The following is an 18,995-nucleotide window of genomic DNA, read 5'->3' as shown; positions in this document are numbered from 1 at the left end:
ATAACAGTCAGTAGCCTTTATGGGAACATGAAGAGACAGAAATGGACATGTATACTTAAAAAGGTTTGTGGTTAGAGAAAACCCCTGAAGTGATGGGTGTTTTCAGGGAAGAGGGAGCCCTTGCCTCTCTGTATTACAGGAGTGTTCCCGGTTGAGGGCAGGAATGTGAACAGCCTGTGCTTTCCTCTGTCGGTGCATATGGAGCTCCTCTAACAGCCAGTGTTGTTGCCTTGCACAGGGCCAGGAAGTCTTTCCACAAAAAAAAAAAAAAAGGAATCCCAATGGGTTACATAAGAGCTTTTAAACGAGGGGGTGACAAGGGACGTGGGGGGAATTAACACCCAGGGGCTGGCTGGCCTCTGTGAAGTAGCTACTAACAATAAAGAGACAGCGGCAGTGTGAGGAGAATTACATGAAAATTGTAATGAGTGGAGGGGACTCGAACCAGCTTTGATAAAGACTAACACCTGCTCCAAACACATACAGTGACTGCGTGGCTTAAGAACAGACGCATACTGTTACTTACCCCCTCTGAAGTGTTGTCAAATGTGAGCCAAAATGCTACTGCCAGTGGTCTCTTCCAAGCGTCTAACACATTGCAGGGTAAAGGGGGAGTACTTTCACCGCATTCACCGAGTCTCTTCTGTTATATGGAAATACATTTCCGTCCCGGAGAAAAGTGTCGTAGCCTCCAATAAGCACCGCTGGTGCCTTTGACACACGCAAGGACACCGGACTCCTGTTAGCCACTTTCACATGAGATGATGCTACTGCTCTCTCAACGTCGCTGCTTTTCAACGCTGCTGCTTAGTCCATTTTTTCTGCCTGCCGAGATTACAGAAAATAATTAAATAAGGCATAATTGTTTCCGACATAATCTTAAAGGGGAACGTATCGTCGGTCAGCCGGTCGCGGACAAAGAGCGGGTGGAGAGCTGCATTGGGAGAAACCTGTTTATAGAGACCAGCAGCTGGCGGGACACTTCGACCCCACTCGGCTAAAACCGGCAGAGCGACGTCGCCTCGTCTCCCTGCTGCCGAAGATCCTTTATTATTAGTTCGTGTTTCACTCAGCAACAAATCCTGCTTCCTCTGTTCATGTATTTATTAAACATCGAGATCAAAATGTTCTTGTAAGTCCCTGACCATTTTCGTCTCTATGATGGTAGACACGTTTATTTAAAGCAATGCATTAAAACAGGGAAACATTTAACTACATTCTTATGATAAAAAAGGCATAAAACAAAAAAGAGTCTGAGTGCTATATTATAACAGACTTAGGTCAAAAAGTATAACATGCAGAATTACTTATTTTAGGTATTACATACTCTAACCAAACCACCATGTACATTCAGCTAACTCTCCTCTTATTTCATATGAATATGTATTCAATTTGTAAAACTAGTGTTGGCAGCAAAGAGGTTTAGAGAGGCCACCCTTGCCTGTATGGCTTTTTCATTTAGTTTAAAACAAATTGCATGACAAAAACACAGGACCGCTCTTGATAAAAGTCAAAAGTGCATAGAGAAACTAAAAGTATTTGCAATAATAATTATGTGCACACTTATATTAGCTATAGACATTAACTCGAGATTTTGCACCAGTCTAAGAATAAACATCAAACATTGGGATTGTATTTGGACAGCAGAAGAAGTACACAGATGAATGGGTTGAGTGAGATATCTGTTATTTATCAAATATCTCTGCAGAAGGCCTACTAGTATGCTCCTGCCGCATGGTGGAGCCATAAATCACAGACCAACACCAGACACCTCACCTCCATGGTCCAGGCTGATATGGGTTTGATCTTTCTCATGAAATTAAATAATCAAAATGTCATTCTTAGGTGAGAAATGTCACATTAGTTCTCTATAGTTTGAGATATTATTGATGGTCCTTGAATTTATTGTGAGCAAACCATTTGGTAATGACCGCTAAACTACACTTGATGGCACTAAGCCAGTTTATTTCACTCGTGTTGCAGCAGCCAATAGTGTAAGGCTTTGATTATATCAGACAACACACACATTGCTGTAGATCTGAACTTGTCGGTCATCATGAGTCTAAAAATTGATACTTTAAAAGATTCTTGCAAAAAATAAAAAGGGCCAAAGTTTAAAAGTAGATAAATTACCCTCGATGGGACAAACATGCCTTGAAAAGCCCTGTACAGTCATGGATGGGTTACTGAACTGGCACAGAGCCAGGGGCCAAAAGTCTATAGGGCCTTCACCTAGAACATGTCACTCAAAGAGACACATACTGACCAGGAAGAGACTCAAAATGGCCACGAATAAATGTAAAAGGACTGGGAAGAGACAAAGATACTTTGAAAGAGACCAAAACAACTACATAAACACTCAAAAATGCTGCAATGACACAATTAAATATCACAAACAACTATGAAAAGTGTTTTACCACTTAAAGACCTACAACTAGAACTCAAAATGACTACAAATAGTCTCACGTTGACTACAAAGAGACACAAGACAACTACAAGAACAGGCTAAATTAATGCAAAGTCAGTGTCTCTTGCTTAGCAAAGGGCCTTTTCCATATCAGCGCCCAAGTGGCCAATTGTCTCATAATGCACCCATGTTTACTGCAAACTCTGTCATTGTAGGATTCTTTCTTTTTATTTGATTATGTTGTGACATGTTGTTTATGGAAAGTTTTTTGGAGGTGTGGTTGGAACTTGAACCTGAGAACGCCAGGCATCTGACCACAGAGCTGTACAGCGGAAGTGCTGAAACAGAGGTAAAGAGTTTGTTTCCCATATTAGGACTGAATATTGTGCAACTTGTACATTAATATATTCAGTTTCTGTGGAGAAAATTCTGATTACTTTCTTATCTACTGCAATAAAAAACCTTTAATGGACAGGAGCAGTGAGATTGGAGCTCTTCTCTGGGGTTGTGGTGGGCTTCATATGGGCTGCTGCTGTTGAGTAACGCGGTAGGGATTAGGTGAAATACGATCTTTCTTCACTCTGTGGATATGTTGCAGTCCTGGGACCACAGATTACCCCACACGACTTTGCGGGACATTTCAACAGACACGGACACACAAGAAGTCATTGTGTGCTGCTCTACACATGTCCTCTGTAAATGTTCTTAACTCTTTATAATAACACAAATGAATACATAATCAAATATTTGGCAGTATAGTGCTCTATCCAATGATAACATGCAACCACCACTCTAAAAATAGTGCTCCATCTACCCTATGCTGTCTTCCTATCATGACAATTATGATCAGACAGCAGATTTGAGGTCCACTCATATGGAAATTAAGTCCAACTTTTTCTTCTTTTAGTGGTATTTTCAAATGCTTTTGAGCAATCATTGTTTGTAGCTTGCACTTTTAATGATACTGATTGTCCATGCAGATCTGCACTGTGTTATAAATAGTAATGAAACACTTGTGGACTGTATGTGATTAGTTTAAGTACGTTTTGGATTAATAAACCGGCACAGTTAACAGTGTGGGCGGATTGAAGTGTCATTATTATCTGTTCAGTTTGGTGAGTTAGAACATTTTATATAAAAAATGTAATGCATTATTATTATTATTATTATTATTATTATTATTATTATATATACACACGACTAGTAGCAACATGATGTATTTAAGAGTAACAGTCATTTGAAAAGTGTCCACATTGAAAGAGATATATTTTTCATAAATTATTGGAACATTAATACTGATTTATTAACATTAAGAGTTGTCAAGGTGATGCTAATCTTGAGGATATTATTAACAATTGAGTTAAACTTTTGGGTAACCTCACCTATGACAACAAATATAATAAACATTTCTAAATATAAATGTTGATCCTAAAGTCAATAGCAAATTAAGCTGTGAAACAAATGTAATGGGATCAAAAGTGCAATAAATGTGGTGGAGTACAAGTACAAAGTAGCATCAAAGAAGTATTGTATTTGAGTAAAATCACTTCAATTATAAGTTTTCATTTTTTTAAAGGGAAACATTTGAATAAAAGAGACATGAACGTATCCATATTACCTCAATTGGTATTAGTTGTCACACCGATAATAAAATAAAGCTAGGATCAGATACTAAAAATGATTGTTTAACTTGTAAAATGTAAACAATATAGTCAACAAAGAAGCATGTAAATGAAACTGAGTGTGAGCTTCTTTCTTGTTATTATTACAGAAAGAACGATAGGTCATGTTGTCATAAATCTTGGTAAATGCAAAGGATTCCCATGCTGTTATCTAATAGTGTTGAAAATAGATTAACCAACTATTGCTTTGTGCAAAGATTTAAAGAAAAAAAGTCAAATGTCTGGCTGGTTGCCCCGACCCCATCCTCTGCATCTCCTATCTCTGTGTCCCTTCCCTGCCTTCACAGCCACAGGAAGGCCCTGCAGCCCCAAACACTGATACTATCTCTGCGCTCCGCGTCTCTGTCCTCTCTGTGTCGAAATGTTGCCCATCCCACAAAGGGAAACCGCGGGGGAACAACGGTCCAAAGCATGACGTCCGTTTCTGTGGCTAGACAACTTACGGTAAATAATGTGGCAGGTGCACGCATGTTGCCTGATGCAGGATAATGAGATATTAAGATTATATCACAACATTTTCTATGAGAAAGATCTGTTGTTAAAGGTTCAGTGCAATGTAACACAGATTTCAAAGGTTGTTTGGGGAAGCAATGAATGTGCTTCAATAAAAGGCATATTTTGTTCTAATTTTTATATGTATTTGTAATGTGAAAATAGTATAATTTGTCAGTTTTTTTAAATACAAGGGACATTTTATACAAGCTTAATCTCAATAATTTGTTTATTTAAAGAACATTTTTCACAAAGTATTGCTATAACAATGCTTGACTATAAAAACACAATCGACAACATTAAAGTTTACAAATTATTTAAACATTCTTTCAAGTAATTCCACACTCACTTAGTGACAAAAGATAAGAGTATATACAGAGAGACATTTAGATTTCCATTCAATCCCCTACAAACCACAGGTTTTGTAACCTTGTTGGGCAACAACATTTACAATCATCTCCGACAATGACAAGAAGTGTCAAGTGTATGATTAGGCAATGTTTGTTAAATCAAATGAAAACAAGACATCTGTATAATGCACATAGTGGTTTTCTTTTTGAAAGCTCTGTGAGATTAATGCATGCACTACAGGAATGCACTTTTGTTATACCCATGTTTTGCTTGTGTCACATAAATGGACTAAGCTACAACTGCATTTTGTTTGTGTTGACAGTTAACGTTCTGAATCGTTCATTTCAAAGATGGTATCTTCAAGGAGATTCAGTAAAGTTCATTTGGAATTTGTGTCCAGTTTTTGTGCATTTTGCTGCAATTATGATTTTTACATCTGAGGTACTCTCCCTAAAATCCATGCACGCACCACATAGTCGTATTAAATCTGGATATGCACTTATTTAACCCCTCGCATACGGTTTATCTGCAGTCTCTTCATTCACAGTTAAGAATATACAATGACATCTACATTCAAACCACGTCTTACTGATTTACATTAGGACTGAATATCTCTTGTTCAGGTGATTATTTCATTTATTTAAAAAGTCCAGCAAACAGTGCATTAGCCAAACATTTTTAAAAACCGAGGTCAGCAGGAAGTTGCGTGGGGTGAAACCCCCCTTATAATATGACTGGAAACCCCCCAAAGCCGAGAGTACTAGGGTGGAATCCAGGTCTTTTCTAAGCCAAATTTGAATGCTGTATTTATTTATGTTAGGAATTCAGATTTCCCATGGCCCCCTCTGACTGTTTTCTTGGATCTTTCTGTGCCTCCACAAAAAAATCTCTCTATTACAAAATCTTTCATCTTCAAATGAATGCCTAATTCTTTTATAAATGACTTTTTTCACAAATAGATGCAATATTCAGCACCAACAAGAAGACATTTAGAGGCCTGTCTGGACACGAATATTGAATCAGATTGCTTTGATTAATACAAATGGTGGTTCTAGATACCGGCCTCTCCTGCAGCCCCCCCCTCGGCTCCCTGCAGGTGCCGCTGGGACAGGATGTGTTTCAGAGAGTCCAGCTCCTGTGTCAGCTGTCCGATCCTGCTCTGCAGCCTCTGGTTCTCCTCCTGCAGCAGCCCGGCCCTCTGCTGGGTCATCAGGATCCTCCGGCGGGCCTTGTCCCTGCTCTTCCTCACGGCCACGTTGTTCCTCTCTCTTCGCAGTCGGTACTCGGCACTGTCCTTGCTGAGGCTCCTCTTGTTGACCGGGGCCCGCAGAGTGGGCATGAGGAAGGGGGAGAAGTCCTGGAGAACAGGAACACAAGCAGAGGAGGAAATACTTAGATCTCTTACACTGAAACAACTGAAACGTTGACTTTAATTACATGTACTATGTCAACAGATTTCATATAACTGTATTAGGTTAGTTGAAAGCAATAATATTAAGTTGCACCATATATTTCTTATTTAAACATCATATTATTGCTTCAAACCAACCTTATACAGTTATGTATTATAATGTAGCATAAGGTGAAAATACCCCAGTGAACTACAATTACCTCAACATAAGTTGAAGTACTTGAGTACATGTACTTAGTAAGAATCCGTCACCTAGCACAAGCACCCCGTTTGAGGATTTCCCCGCCTCAGAAATGTTGTTGGAATTGTTATATATTAAGTAAATAATCTTTACACACACTAACACTCACCTGCTGCGTGTTGACATGGCTCTGGTGGTGGTTTGTGTTTCCCGCGTTAGAGGTGTTGTTGAGACAAGAAGACGTGTAGGGCAGATAAGACAGTCCCATCATCTGCTCAGAGACCCTGTCATCAGGGCCCCCCCGCCCCAGCCCCTGAGCCTGGCCGTACGGCATCATGTCCATCTGAGACAGCTGATTGGACGCCGAGGTCTGGTTGAGGGTGTGGTTCTGACCCGGGTATGAACCGGCCCACTCCTGGATCACAGAAGAAGCCCTGGAATCAGACATCTGGGGGAGAGAAGCAGCAAATAAATGAAAAAACACAAAAAGAACAATAAAAAATACACAACAGCTAGAAAAGTAACACACGAATAAGAAAGTGAAACAGATCACAGTGGTATTCAGATCTATGAGTACAAGTAATACAACAGTGTATCAAGTACCAAAAGTTAAAGTACTCATTATGCATAATGGCTAATTTTAGAATAATATAAATCATATCACAGGGTTAAAACTAGTTATGTTATATCACTGGGGTATAATTAGAGATGTATTAATGTCTAAGTATCACTAATGTGACAGCTGGAAATGTTTTATACTTTAAGTAAAATAGTGTCCTAGAAGTGCAATAGAAGTATAAAATAAGAATAATAATGTAAATACATTGAAGTGGCTCAAAATTGTGTAGTTTTACCCAGTTAAATGTAAATAGTAGTTAAATTTGATCAATGAGAACAGAACAACTGCAATGTTAAAACATGCAAAAATGTGTAATAGTTAAATCTGTAATTATATCAACAACATTAGTAAAAAGGTGGAATATATGTTACTAACAATGGTAATAAAATGGAAATATCCTAATTTTAATCCCTCATTCTATATTGTATATCTAATTTACTACAATAACAGCATATTATAGCTGAAACAATTATCGACAGAAACAATCAACATTTTGGATTTTTTTTTTTTTTAAGGTAAGAAAAAGCAAGCCTTACATATTGAATATTTGCTGTTCATATTTGTCTTATTTAATAGTAAGCATTGTGTCTTTAGGTTGAAATATAAAGACTGGTTGTGATTTTTTTAAATGTTTTAATTAATTTCAGAAAAAGAATCAAGAGATGAATCCACTGCTAATATAAGTGCAAACTATTTTTCACACACTATAAAAAAACTTAATATCTGACTTACCATGATGGCACTTCAGGTAGACTGTTCTTCAGGTCTGTCTGACAGTTTGCAGTTTGACTTACACTGGACTGAGAGACAGGAGACACACTGACAGGTACTCACCATCACTTCTTCCTCCCTCTCCCTCTCTCTCTGTCTTTCTCTCTCTCTCTCTCTCTCTCTCTCTCACACACACACACACACACACACACACACACACACACACACACACACACACACACACACACACACAGACTAAAGCACGCACAAACAGTAAAACGAGGCAGTGTAATTATCTTGACATTCAGCACTGTAAGGCCAATAATGTTACCAATCTTACCAAAGTAATTTTCACTGTAAACTAATTCTGGAACACGGAAATTAAACAGTTTATTGTGCGAGGTCACTAACTACTACTGTCAAAAACATTATTTAACTTTACGCTTGCTAGAGTGTTATCATTGGTTTTCATGCAATTTTGTAACGCGCATAATTTCTATTGTCCCTCTTCCCCTTCCGTAGACCACTTTCAAACAAAATGGCTGCCCCTATTGACAACGTGAGTTAAACTTGCTAGCTGAAAATAAAAAACGTTTATTTAATATTTCTACACTTTACGTCAATATTATAGACATTTCCGACGATGTATAACCATACTGTTATCGTTTATAATTGATATTGGTAAAAGCTAGTGATAATACTTTTTTTAAATGACTCAAGTTAGCCAGATTGCCACTAGCTCACTCGCTTTTTACTAGCATCTCTACTACATTACCCACATTTTGCTGTAGATAAATAGTGCTATGTGTTTTGCATTGTATTTCTGACATGTTTTCTTTCTGACAGGATTTAATAGAAAGGGATTTGCCTACAGCTGTACAGCTACTGAGAAACCTCACAGAACAGGTAAGAACTTTGTGTTGTAATAATGCTCACTAATAGAACCATTAGAAACAAATAGCTATTACATCTCAAGGTGACATTACAGAAGATTAAGGATAAAAGACTTGTCTATCACATAAAAACAGAACATATTCTTAGTTTAGTGGCTCACCCAAAACTAATAAAAAAATACATAAAACTACATTAAAAAACAAACAATTCAAAGACAAGTCAGAGCCAGTGTGCAAAGCTGCATTCAAAAGAAGGGAAAGTCTATAAGGCTTTAGTTTTTGTTAGTTCAGTCTTTTCTTCCTGGTTGTTTTGGACAATGCATACTTGAGAAAATATTATTTGTATGTTGTTGTATTTTGTATTTTTGGTAGAATTGGTCATCAAGTGATTTTATGTCTCATTGTTATTTTACTGTGGTGGTTACTTTTGTGACATATAGCTTGTTTTGCTTTTTTCTCTTTAGCTGGCCTCAGTAACAAGTCATGTGCGTGAGCTGATAACAAAAGTCAAAGATGGGGCATTCAAGACATCGAAGGTGAGTGGGATCTTGTTATCTGAAATCCTGGACAGCAAGGCTAATACATATGGAAAACAAACATCAGATGTAAACAATAAGATGAAAAAAACTGGTACATGACAGGATACAATTTAAGGAACCAGCGTCAATTCCGAAAACATGTAGTAAATCCTTAGAAAAGTATAATGACTAGTAGTTTGTTAAACGGGATTAAATATAAAGTGGTAAAAGCAGTTTTTATGTTTGCAATTACAATGTTTTTAGAGAATTTCCCCTTTTTTAGGCACCTGTAACTAAGGACATTTTTTTTATCCTCACCTAAATAAAACAGATTCTAAATAATTGTTTAGCAGCTCTGATCTAGACAGACAGTCCTTCCTTACTCACTCTCTGTCTTCTCTCTCTGCAGGGTTTGTCTTTTTTGGACCTTCGGTATCACCTGCTGGTCTTCTACCTCCAAGACCTCACTCACCTGATCAGCATCAAAACAGAAGGAGGCAAAATTAAAGACAGTGAAGCCATAAGTAGACTGGTCACTATAAGAACGGTGAGATGATGGTAGAGATAAGCTGCGAATAAAGAACCTATTTTGTTATTCTTAAAATGCTTTTTTGTCATCCTGCTTTAAGGTCTTGGAGAAGATGCGACCGCTAGACCACAAACTTAAATACCAGATTGATAAACTGGTGCGCACAGCGGTCACTGGCAGTTTGGGTGAGACTGATTGGACTGATCTGAGATCCTTCCCTCCATGTTTAACAGGCTTCAGTGTATAACAATGTATTATCTTAATTTCAGCTGAGAATGACCCACTGCAGCTGCGTCCTAATCCTGAGAATCTCATCAGCAAAGTAAGGGCTGATATCGTGATCATTTTAATAACCATTTTTATTGAGGTGTTACATTTTTGTCATTAATAAACCTTAATGCTTGTGTCAAACTGAAAACAGTAAGAGTAGCAAAATTGTATTCGTTATTTTGGGATAGTTCTTTTTTCTACATTTCCTAAAAGACATTTCAGGCGAGCATTGATTGAATAATTTGGGATGAAAACACAGCATTGTAACTGATTTCCTTCTTTGCTTCATCAACCAGTTGAGTGAATCTGAAGAGTCTGAAGGTGAAGCTGAGAATACAACGGAGAAGAAAGCAGCCCACTCTAGTGGCAAGAAATATGTACCTCCAAAGATTGCTCCAATGCATTATGGTAAGGTCATTTTGTCTTTTTTAAACTGTTATGTGTTCTGTTTCTTGTCAAAAAAAATCCAAATCAAATCCCTGCTCAGCCATAAAATCAAAGATGTTTCCCATGTGGAATGTGTGCATGACAAAAATCTCACCACGTGTCCTCCAGACGGTGACATGACAGAAGCGGACAAGAAGAAGGCTCTGTCGGAGCGTCAGAAGCGAGCGGCCCTCAGGAGCTCAGTGATCCAGGAGCTGAGGCAGCAGTACAGCGACGCTCCGGAGGAGATCAGGGACAGGCGGGACTTCCAGAGCGACAAGGAGAGCCGCGACGAGCTGCACAGGTGTTTAACGGTTTGATTTATTTCAACAGCCTGTTGGCCGATAGCTGATAAGATGCAAGACAGTGGGGTTTTAGCCTTTACTGGAATACTTGATGAGGATATTGAGGAGGATTTTTAGATGAGTTTCCATCCTCTATAACTCTTTTCTTCCTCATAGGAAAAATTACGAGGAGTCTATGTTGGTGCGTCTCAACGTGCCAACTCGTCAGAAGAACGCCAATAAGAGAGGATCCATGTCCATGTCGGGCCAGCTGAACAGCATCACACACTTCAGTGACATCTCAGCACTGACCGGCGGCGAGGGGGGCCAGGTGAGCGTACTGACATCTTTACACAAACCTCTCAAAGAGGGGGTCACACCCCACTCAGGGCTACATTTGTGAGAGGAATTTATTGAGAGTTTGTCTCAGAAAGAACATGAATTTGGGGCTCTAATCAAGCAGTAGACCCTTAACTGGAGAGAACAGGACATGCTGAATTGTTCATATTGACTTTAATTAAATTTGGGCTTCCAAGTGCACATAATGAATGTCAGAATGGACACATGATGTACCTGGCGCCATCAAACACTTGTGTATTTGTACGTCAGTTGTACGGTGCTGTTGGCAACAGTTACACTTAAAGCTTAAACAGGTTTGGGAAGCCACCCCCCTCTGTACCCTGTCTGAATTCACTGTCATAAAAAGTACTAATGAGTCAGAGTAATGACTAGCAGCCTCGTGCTGCTTGCAGATGTGAAAAATGTATTCAGCTAAATGTGTTTGGAAAGTCCATCTGCTATGTTTAGATTTGGTGCCGGACAACATGAGAAGCTATAATTGTTTATGCTCATCTCGGTCCGGCATGAATGGGAGCGTTGTTTTTATTTTGATCACATTCCAAATGTGACTTTTTTCTTTATTGCTGCAGGATGGGCTTAGCTCTGGCCCCAAGAAAAAGAAGAAACTCATGAAGAAGAAAACCAAAAGAAAGGGTAAGGACTTTCAAATATACCTCAGTACAAAATGCATTTCCTGCCATTTGAGAAAAAACAATTATGCTCCATTACCTTGAAATCCTACTAATTGGTGTACTTTTGGTAGGTTAAATAAGATCTTTATTTTTAGAACCAAAGGTTATCCAGATATGATTTGTTTGGTGTAATTTACTTTTCAATACAATGTTTAAAAATAAGAAAATAAACCACAATCAAGTGCTTTTTTTGTATTTTAATCCTGTTTGTGAATATCTGCTTGTCCTTCTCTGCAGCTTTCAAGAAGCACAAATAGACCGGCAACGTGATGTAAGAGGACTTCTTATCTACAGCCATCATCGTTTTAGTTTATTCTTCAGAGGATTTGGAAACAAAGAAGTCAGTTGTGCTTGGCATACATTCTCCACCTCTGCAATATGTATGACTTTTTCATTCAGTTTGTCAAATAAACATTTACCTTTTGACTCTAGCATGTCTGTTCAATTGTATTTATGTCCATCAGAGGGCAGTCACATTGCTCCCTTATCAATTAGGATAAAAACTGGAATGTTGAGTGACTTTCAAGATAACTGCCATCTAATTACCTCCTGCTAGGAGAGACATGATAATGTATTTCGGGACATGTTCAAGTATTCAAGTATTGATTTACCTTTTAAATAAACATTCAGTTCCACCATGTGTACACAATAGCTTGGGAAGCAGCCAGATGCTGCAGGAACCTGACAACTATACAAATAATTGTTTCAGTATGCTGGTCTCTGGGTGAGATACAGTGTGGTGCTAAGTTAACCCTACTGTTAGCGTTAATTAGTAAGCATACATGTAGACATTTCAGGGCTACAACCAAATACGTTTTTCATTGGCAAAATGTAAGGTGTTAGTTGAAAACCCAAATGTTTTCAGTTCATGATATAAAACAAAGGGATAATGTTGGAGAGGCTGCAAAGATTCAGGCATAACAATTTTTTTTGCTAAATCATTTCTCTTTTTAGTAAGGATTGCAGCACTGTATAAACATAGGAAGGATAAGTCTAATTGTTGGAATAGTATTTAGTGTACACTTTAACATTTTCCTATGGTAGACAAGAGGCGCTTTCACACGCAGTACTTTTCCCACAAAGGTTCATCAGAACTTAGTTCATGAGAACTCAAGCTCTCATGAACTAAGTACAGATCGCGTTCACAGGAATAAATCCCTGGGGGAGGATTAGGCAAATGAAGCCGCTGACGTCACTTCTTCTTCTTTACTCCATAGACTGTATATATAAATACTTTGTGTTTACTCTCACGCCGCAAACAACTTCACAGCATATACTGCCACCGGAAGTCCCCGGAGTTGGGGACTGGCTTCAGGAGAAGCTGCTCCAGCAGCTTCTCCTGAAGCCTTCCGAGTAAATCGCCAGAACGCCGACGCCAATAAAATGGCGGCTTCACAAAACTTTTTGGGAGTTTTACGGGGCGTGGTTTGCATTCCGCTCAGCCAATCAGACACAGGAACCTTTTTCTCCCACGAAAGTACCTGCTCTCTAGCAGGGACAGAGAAGGGGGTAAAAAGGTTCTCATGAACTAATTTTAGTTCGGCTCTTTTTGGTGTGAACACGACATTTCGGAACTAAAGTGGGATAAGTACTGCGGTGTGAACGCGCCTATAGTCTTGTTTATTGATATTAAAGCATCACTTTTTTACCAGCGGGGCAGAAATAGAAGTCAGAACAAACTCAGACATAAACAGTCTAATTTTTACACAATGTCTTTATTTTTTTTCTCTAATTACAGACTCATGGGTTAAAAATAAAATTAAAAAAAGCAAAACATTTGTTCAAACCCACTCCCTCTTTTCAATAAAAGAAAAAGTCTCCACACAAACCCCCACCCCTGAAGTTCCCCACCCTAAAATAACAGCTCCGGCCCACTCCAATTATTAAATTAATACTCAATGCCGTTAGCTTGTCGGCCTTCCTCAGAGAAGCCGTGGCTGCACTGCACGTCGTCAGAGAAAGGGGGGGGGGACTTAAGGTCAGCGCTGTACACCCCCTGAAAAACACCCTCGTCTCTGGTCCTGCCTTCCTCACCCTCACGCAGACTCGCCTGCCACTCCACTAAGTTGGCGTCAGCTCTCTGAATATAAATTATGTGTTGGATTGGCTGCCTGTTAACGTGCCTTGTGTGCTGCTGTGTGTGTGTGTGTGTGTGTCCTCTGTGTGTGTCTGTGTGTGTCCTGTCTGTTGAAGTGTGAAAGGGTCTAAATGCATCATCAGCGTTTGCTGTTGTAGTAAATGCCCCCCGCGGCAGGCCTGTGGTCGCCCTGCCCCCCTCCCCCCCACACGGACAGGATGGGGTGAGTGTGCATAGCGGGAGCAGAGAGAGAGAGAGACGCTGCAGAGACAGTGGGGGGGGTCTGCGCCACTTGGGGAGGGGTCGTCAGCCTCCACTGGTCCTGAAACCTGAAACGACAAGAAGTGGTCTAATATACAGAGAGAGGACGGGGGAGGGGAGGGGGGGAAGACGGGAGACAAGGATCACAGAGGGCGAGAGGGAGGGGAGAAGGGGGATGGAGGGGGGGGGTGCACGAAAATAATAACATCGATGCCTGTCAAATGAATAAAACGAGCTGTGGCCATGCCTGAGTTGGAGGTGACAATATGGACGAGCGGCGGGGAGGGGAGGGGTCAGCAGGAAGACCCCACCCACGAGAAAAAAAACAAAAAAACAAAGCGTTTACAATCCCACTGAACACTGAGGGTCCATCACTGTCCAGAGAAAAAAACACAATCCATGGTGTGATGAGCCAAACAGCAGGGCAGGGGGGAGAAAAAGCATGAGTTATAAAATGCAGCAGGGGTAAGGGATGAGGCAGACACAAAGGGGGGGTTCGGGATGGGTAGGTAATGATATACTCCAAACCACAAACTTAAAAACACAACATATATCCTGGCTGAGTGGAAGTTTCACATATGTACGGTACATTAAAAAAACATAACAGTTGATTTTCTTGTTGCCGCACCCACCCCCCCACATGTTTTTTTTTTTCGTTTTTTTTGGTGGTGGTGGAGGGTGAGTGGGTGGGCTGTGTTGGTGATGGTGTGAAAGCAGGAGGTCACAGCCAGACCAAAGGAGACACATCTGCAGCCTGAGATACCACCATCTTCTCTGCCCCCACATGCCCCGCCTCCCACACTCCCCTCCCTCAAAAACCAACAGAAAACAAAGAAACGAGCCACCGTTTCCTCTCCCCAATGGCCAACTGATACCTTACCAGGGGTGACGCACCAACCTCCGCACACGCACGCTCACACACAATCGCACACTGCGGCCAGTCAGTCTCTCTGTCCAGGAGAGCTTTTTTTTTTTGTCNTTACTATTGTGAGTGTGTACTAGGGCTGTACCCGAATATTCGACTATTCGATCCGAATAATGAAATTGAAACCCGAATAGTTGGCCAACGAACGAATATTCGAATAGTCGAATATTCGGGTACAGCCCTAGTACACACTCACAATAGTAATGTCATTGCTGTGTGGCAAAGGTCAGCGCTTTCACCTGAGCTCAGTAGAAGTAATCCCAAAACAATTTCACAGGTTTATCTTTGTCCTCAAGGGCGGTGGTGGCGAAGTAGGGGGCTTGGCAACTGGAAGGTCACCAGTTCAAGTCCTGGCAAGACCAAGTGCTACCGAGGTGTCCATGAGCAAGGCACACTGCTCCCCGGGTGCCGTTCATAATTGCAGCCCACTGCTCCCAACACTAGGATGGGTCAAATGCAGGGGCGCCATAAGGGGGTGAAAAGTTAGGACGATTCTAAGGGCCCGTGACTGACAGGGGCCCCAAACATTTTTAGAACATTAAGAAAAAATGTTGAAGTAACCTTTCATCAATCAATAATTAACATTAAAAATAACGTTACATTGATAATGTACTCACTAAACTTACNATGTTTCAACGACGTAACAAAGTCAGGCTTTCAGAAAGAAAAAGAAAGCAGAGAAGACAAGAGAGCGGGCTAAAGGGCGACAGTATGTCACCCAGTTTTTCAACAAGAACAAGGTGGGTGTGGTCCATGCAGTTGGTGGAAATTAGTCTGGTTAGCTTAAGCGTAGTCCATTGTAAATAATAATTGTAATGTTGCTGACATTAAGGTGGGGTAGGTAATTTGAGAAACTCCGAGATACTTTTTGTTATATTCCATGGAATGCTCTTTACACATCCCGATAGCAATGAATATCTTAAGTGCTTTTTGACAATAAATCCATTAAAAAATGTCATCTGATGGAAGCCCTAGTACTATAAAAAGCACGACCAATTCATCTGAGCCGGCCCGGCTAAAATAACTGGATGGCCTACCTGCCCTGTCAGCTTTCCATCTGTGCACAAAACTTATCTCGTGCCCTCATTGGTTATGTGCAGTGTTCGTGTGTGTTGGAGGGGGGGCTCTGTAAGGAAGTCTGAAGGAAGGTGGGGCAGATTTTTTCCAGTTGTGTATTTTCAAATTCTAGCGCACTTGAGCTGGTTTCTCCAAAATGACATACCCTACCTTTAAGTACTGTTAATATCTTCACATAAAATGCTGAGGTTTTTCATTTCACTGCTCTTTTAGCTGACATTTAAGAAATGCAGGTACATTTTTAACAGCTATTACTAAACCAGTTGTCCCTCCCCCTGGTGCCAGGACCAACAGATCCATCTCTAGGCTCAGCAGCCCTGTCCCCCCATAAGGCTTTGCAGTCTTGCCATGCTGTCCATTGAAAGCCAGTTAGCTAGAAAGCTGGACTTCAAAGACTTGATCAGTGACTATAGCCTGTAAGAAGGCTAGGCGCTGGGCTCTTGGTGAGTAAGGCTGAGCCAGGGCTCGTAATAACTGTTAAAGGGCAAGGCTATGGTAACGATATTGGATCACTACACAGAAGATGCATGATGAGAAAAAGACTGAGAACAGGCCCTGATTTAGCACCACCATCAGGCCTTTTCACTTCCATTTCCCTTTTGTTGTCCGTTTACACTTTAATACCCGCTTAGTTTGTAGTTGGTATGTATATTTATGTATTATTTAAAAAAATCTGCTGCTTATGTTTTTTTTTTTTGTTATAGCATTTTATAAATGATAATATTGGTGTTAATGTTGACTTTATTTTAATTTAAGAGGTCATGTATATTTAAGTTATATTTATTTTGATTTATGAATGTTCCATTCAAAAATGTTATTAAAAAGGCATGTACACCATAAGAGATGACTATTGAGGTCTATTGTCAGGAGTGTTAGTCTTATATCAAATAGTGAATTCTACTGCAGCAGAATGTTGCACGTCTGCACAGTGTTATATTTTCACCGCTCAGTGTCAGTAAATATTGTGCAGTTAGTATTGGACTACAAGATAGATGCAAGCCTGTACAGGTAGAGTTATTTAAAGCATAAATGAGTCGGTTGGGTTCTGGAGGTGTGGTTACAGCAATTGTGCTTGGTTGGCGTGGCCTGGGCCTGGTGGTAGGGCCCAATGTGATATCTTTTCATGGGGCCCAAAATCCCTGGCGGCGCCCCTGGTCAAATGCAGAGAAACCATTTTGTTACATAGTATCTGTACTGTGTAATGAAAATAAAAGTAGAAGGAAACAATGTCAGGCCAACAAGAAGGAGTATAGAGTTTCAGTTTGAGGTAGCAGCTAGTGCCAACGTAGAGTGGTGACCTGATCCCAGAACAGCTGCAACTGTCATTGTGTTCTCACTGATCCTTTATTGTTATAAACTGCACTTAAGAAATATTAAAGAATGTACTATTTTTTCCAAAAAGGTCATTGACTATATATTGAAGATGCAGAGCTGTTTATAAAAGCTGTTTTATAGCTGTTATGCTGGAGGTGTGTAAGTATGAGGAGGAGCCAGTAAGTGTGAGTCTAAAAGTTTGATACAAAGTGACTCACAGGGCCTTTGCGATCTGCCTCAGTGTGCCAAAGAAGTTTGTAATGGCTTAGTTAATGTCATGTGGTTATCTCTGAGCTCAAGGACAGAAGGAGAGAATGTGCCATAAACACCTCTCAGTATGGGTTGTACTTAAGTGTTTTCACTTCAGTCTAAAGAGCATCTAAATTGAAAAATATCAGCAATTCACTGCTCTTGTACTTATACGGTTTGTTGTATTTTGAGAGGCTTTAAAAACTTTCTGAGAATGTCTCCTTTAGAGTTTGGTTGTACAAGTCCCACACTCTTATGTTTTGTGAATACATGATTGCTACGTCAACTTTGTATACAGTTTTTGATCTATGCTTGCCAGTCTTAAGTGATTTGCTTTTGAACATGTGGCACTTGAGGGTGGTATCAATCTGCCCGTTTAACTCTCAGGATAAAAGCAACAATATTTTCCTCAAAATGTGGAGCCTTTTAACTCAGGCCTTTTTCCCAATCCGAGATAATGCCATTCGATCCAGACTCTATAAATCATAGACTTCTAATTACATAGACGATTACACTACAAAACCCCCCTATGTCACATACAGTATGTCTTTTAACCACCTGCCACATCTTTCTAATTCCCATGTTGACAAACCGGGGCCCCTGCTCATGAAGCCGTGTTGACAGCAGAAGGACAGGCAGCTGGGAATGACAGCCAACGTGTCCCTTGACGTTCTGAGGGGTGGTCCGCTGGTTGCAGACAAGCAACTGTCAAGACCTCCAAGTCTGAAGTGTTAATCTGTTTGAGTCAAAGTGGCCCCAGTGCTTCTTCAGGTGGTCCACTCAATAAAATTCATTGAAGGATCTGCTCGGTTAATGGGACACTTGTTAGAAGCACTTTGTCATTGATAACGTGATAAGGTGTGTGTGGTGGGGGGGTGATTAGTGTACTGTATGACCCTTATATTTAAATACAGTATGGTCACTGAAACCTTTGAGAGCAGGCAGCTGTCATACCCAATCTTTTATTAAAGATGAAGGAAGGTCAGCTGAGGTCCACTGGGAGGCCAAAAAGTCGACCAACGGGAGAAGTAATGCAAGAGAACAAGTTTATCTTTATCCTCCAGGATAATAGAAGACAGACAATGGCACAGTCTGTAGACGAACAGACAATGCCTATTGTAATGCTCCTTTGTTCTTTAATATACATAAGAACATGTTTAAAAGGTTTGGTGAAGCTATTATATTTTCATCATTATATCCAAGATATATTTCCCTTGAGGAGCAAACAGGAATAGATCCACATACATATTTCTGGCAAACAAGTGGTTTAATATAATGAAAAATAAC

General features: G+C 40.2%; 2 protein-coding genes across 2 annotated transcripts; one reads left to right on the top strand and one right to left on the bottom strand.

Moving 5' to 3' along the window:
• Positions 1-4,803: 4,803 nt before the first annotated feature.
• On the bottom strand, positions 4,804-7,952 carry LOC104941943 (CCAAT/enhancer-binding protein-like). The gene is made up of 3 exons (XM_010767113.1): positions 7,876-7,952; positions 6,694-6,972; positions 4,804-6,289 (listed from the first exon to the last, which is right to left on the bottom strand). The coding sequence occupies exons 1-3, from the start codon at positions 7,876-7,878 to the stop codon at positions 5,984-5,986; spliced, it is 588 nt and encodes a 195-aa protein (XP_010765415.1). The 5' UTR covers positions 7,879-7,952; the 3' UTR covers positions 4,804-5,983.
• Positions 7,953-8,361: 409 nt separating this feature from the next.
• ngdn (neuroguidin, EIF4E binding protein) lies at positions 8,362-12,236 on the top strand. Its single transcript, XM_010767112.1, has 11 exons — positions 8,362-8,413; positions 8,701-8,760; positions 9,212-9,283; positions 9,675-9,812; positions 9,895-9,979; positions 10,064-10,116; positions 10,361-10,472; positions 10,620-10,794; positions 10,952-11,105; positions 11,704-11,767; positions 12,043-12,236. Exons 1-11 carry the CDS (start codon positions 8,393-8,395, stop codon positions 12,060-12,062), a joined length of 954 nt encoding a protein of 317 aa, XP_010765414.1. The 5' UTR covers positions 8,362-8,392; the 3' UTR covers positions 12,063-12,236.
• The last annotated feature ends 6,759 nt before the right edge of the window (positions 12,237-18,995 follow it).

The sequence above is a fragment of the Notothenia coriiceps genome, unplaced genomic scaffold, assembly GCF_000735185.1.
Source record: "Notothenia coriiceps isolate Sejong01 unplaced genomic scaffold, NC01 NC01_scaffold00004068, whole genome shotgun sequence".
NCBI lineage: Eukaryota > Metazoa > Chordata > Actinopteri > Perciformes > Nototheniidae > Notothenia > Notothenia coriiceps.
Note: the sequence above shows the minus strand (reverse complement) of the source record. Positions and strands in the feature narration are given on the sequence as shown.

What these genes read in the sequence shown, in the direction of transcription:
- LOC104941943 (XM_010767113.1), bottom strand. An exon ending in GCCATGTCAACACGCAGCAG is followed by an intron (nt 6,290 to 6,693) that starts GTGAGTGTTAGT and finishes CCTGTTCTCCAG; the next exon opens with GACTTCTCCCCCTTCCTCAT.
- ngdn (XM_010767112.1), top strand. Translation starts at nt 8,393, where the DNA reads ATGGCTGCCCCTATTGACAAC. An exon ending in TGAGAAACCTCACAGAACAG is followed by an intron (nt 8,761 to 9,211) that starts GTAAGAACTTTG and finishes TTTTCTCTTTAG; the next exon opens with CTGGCCTCAGTAACAAGTCA. An exon ending in GACTGGTCACTATAAGAACG is followed by an intron (nt 9,813 to 9,894) that starts GTGAGATGATGG and finishes TCCTGCTTTAAG; the next exon opens with GTCTTGGAGAAGATGCGACC.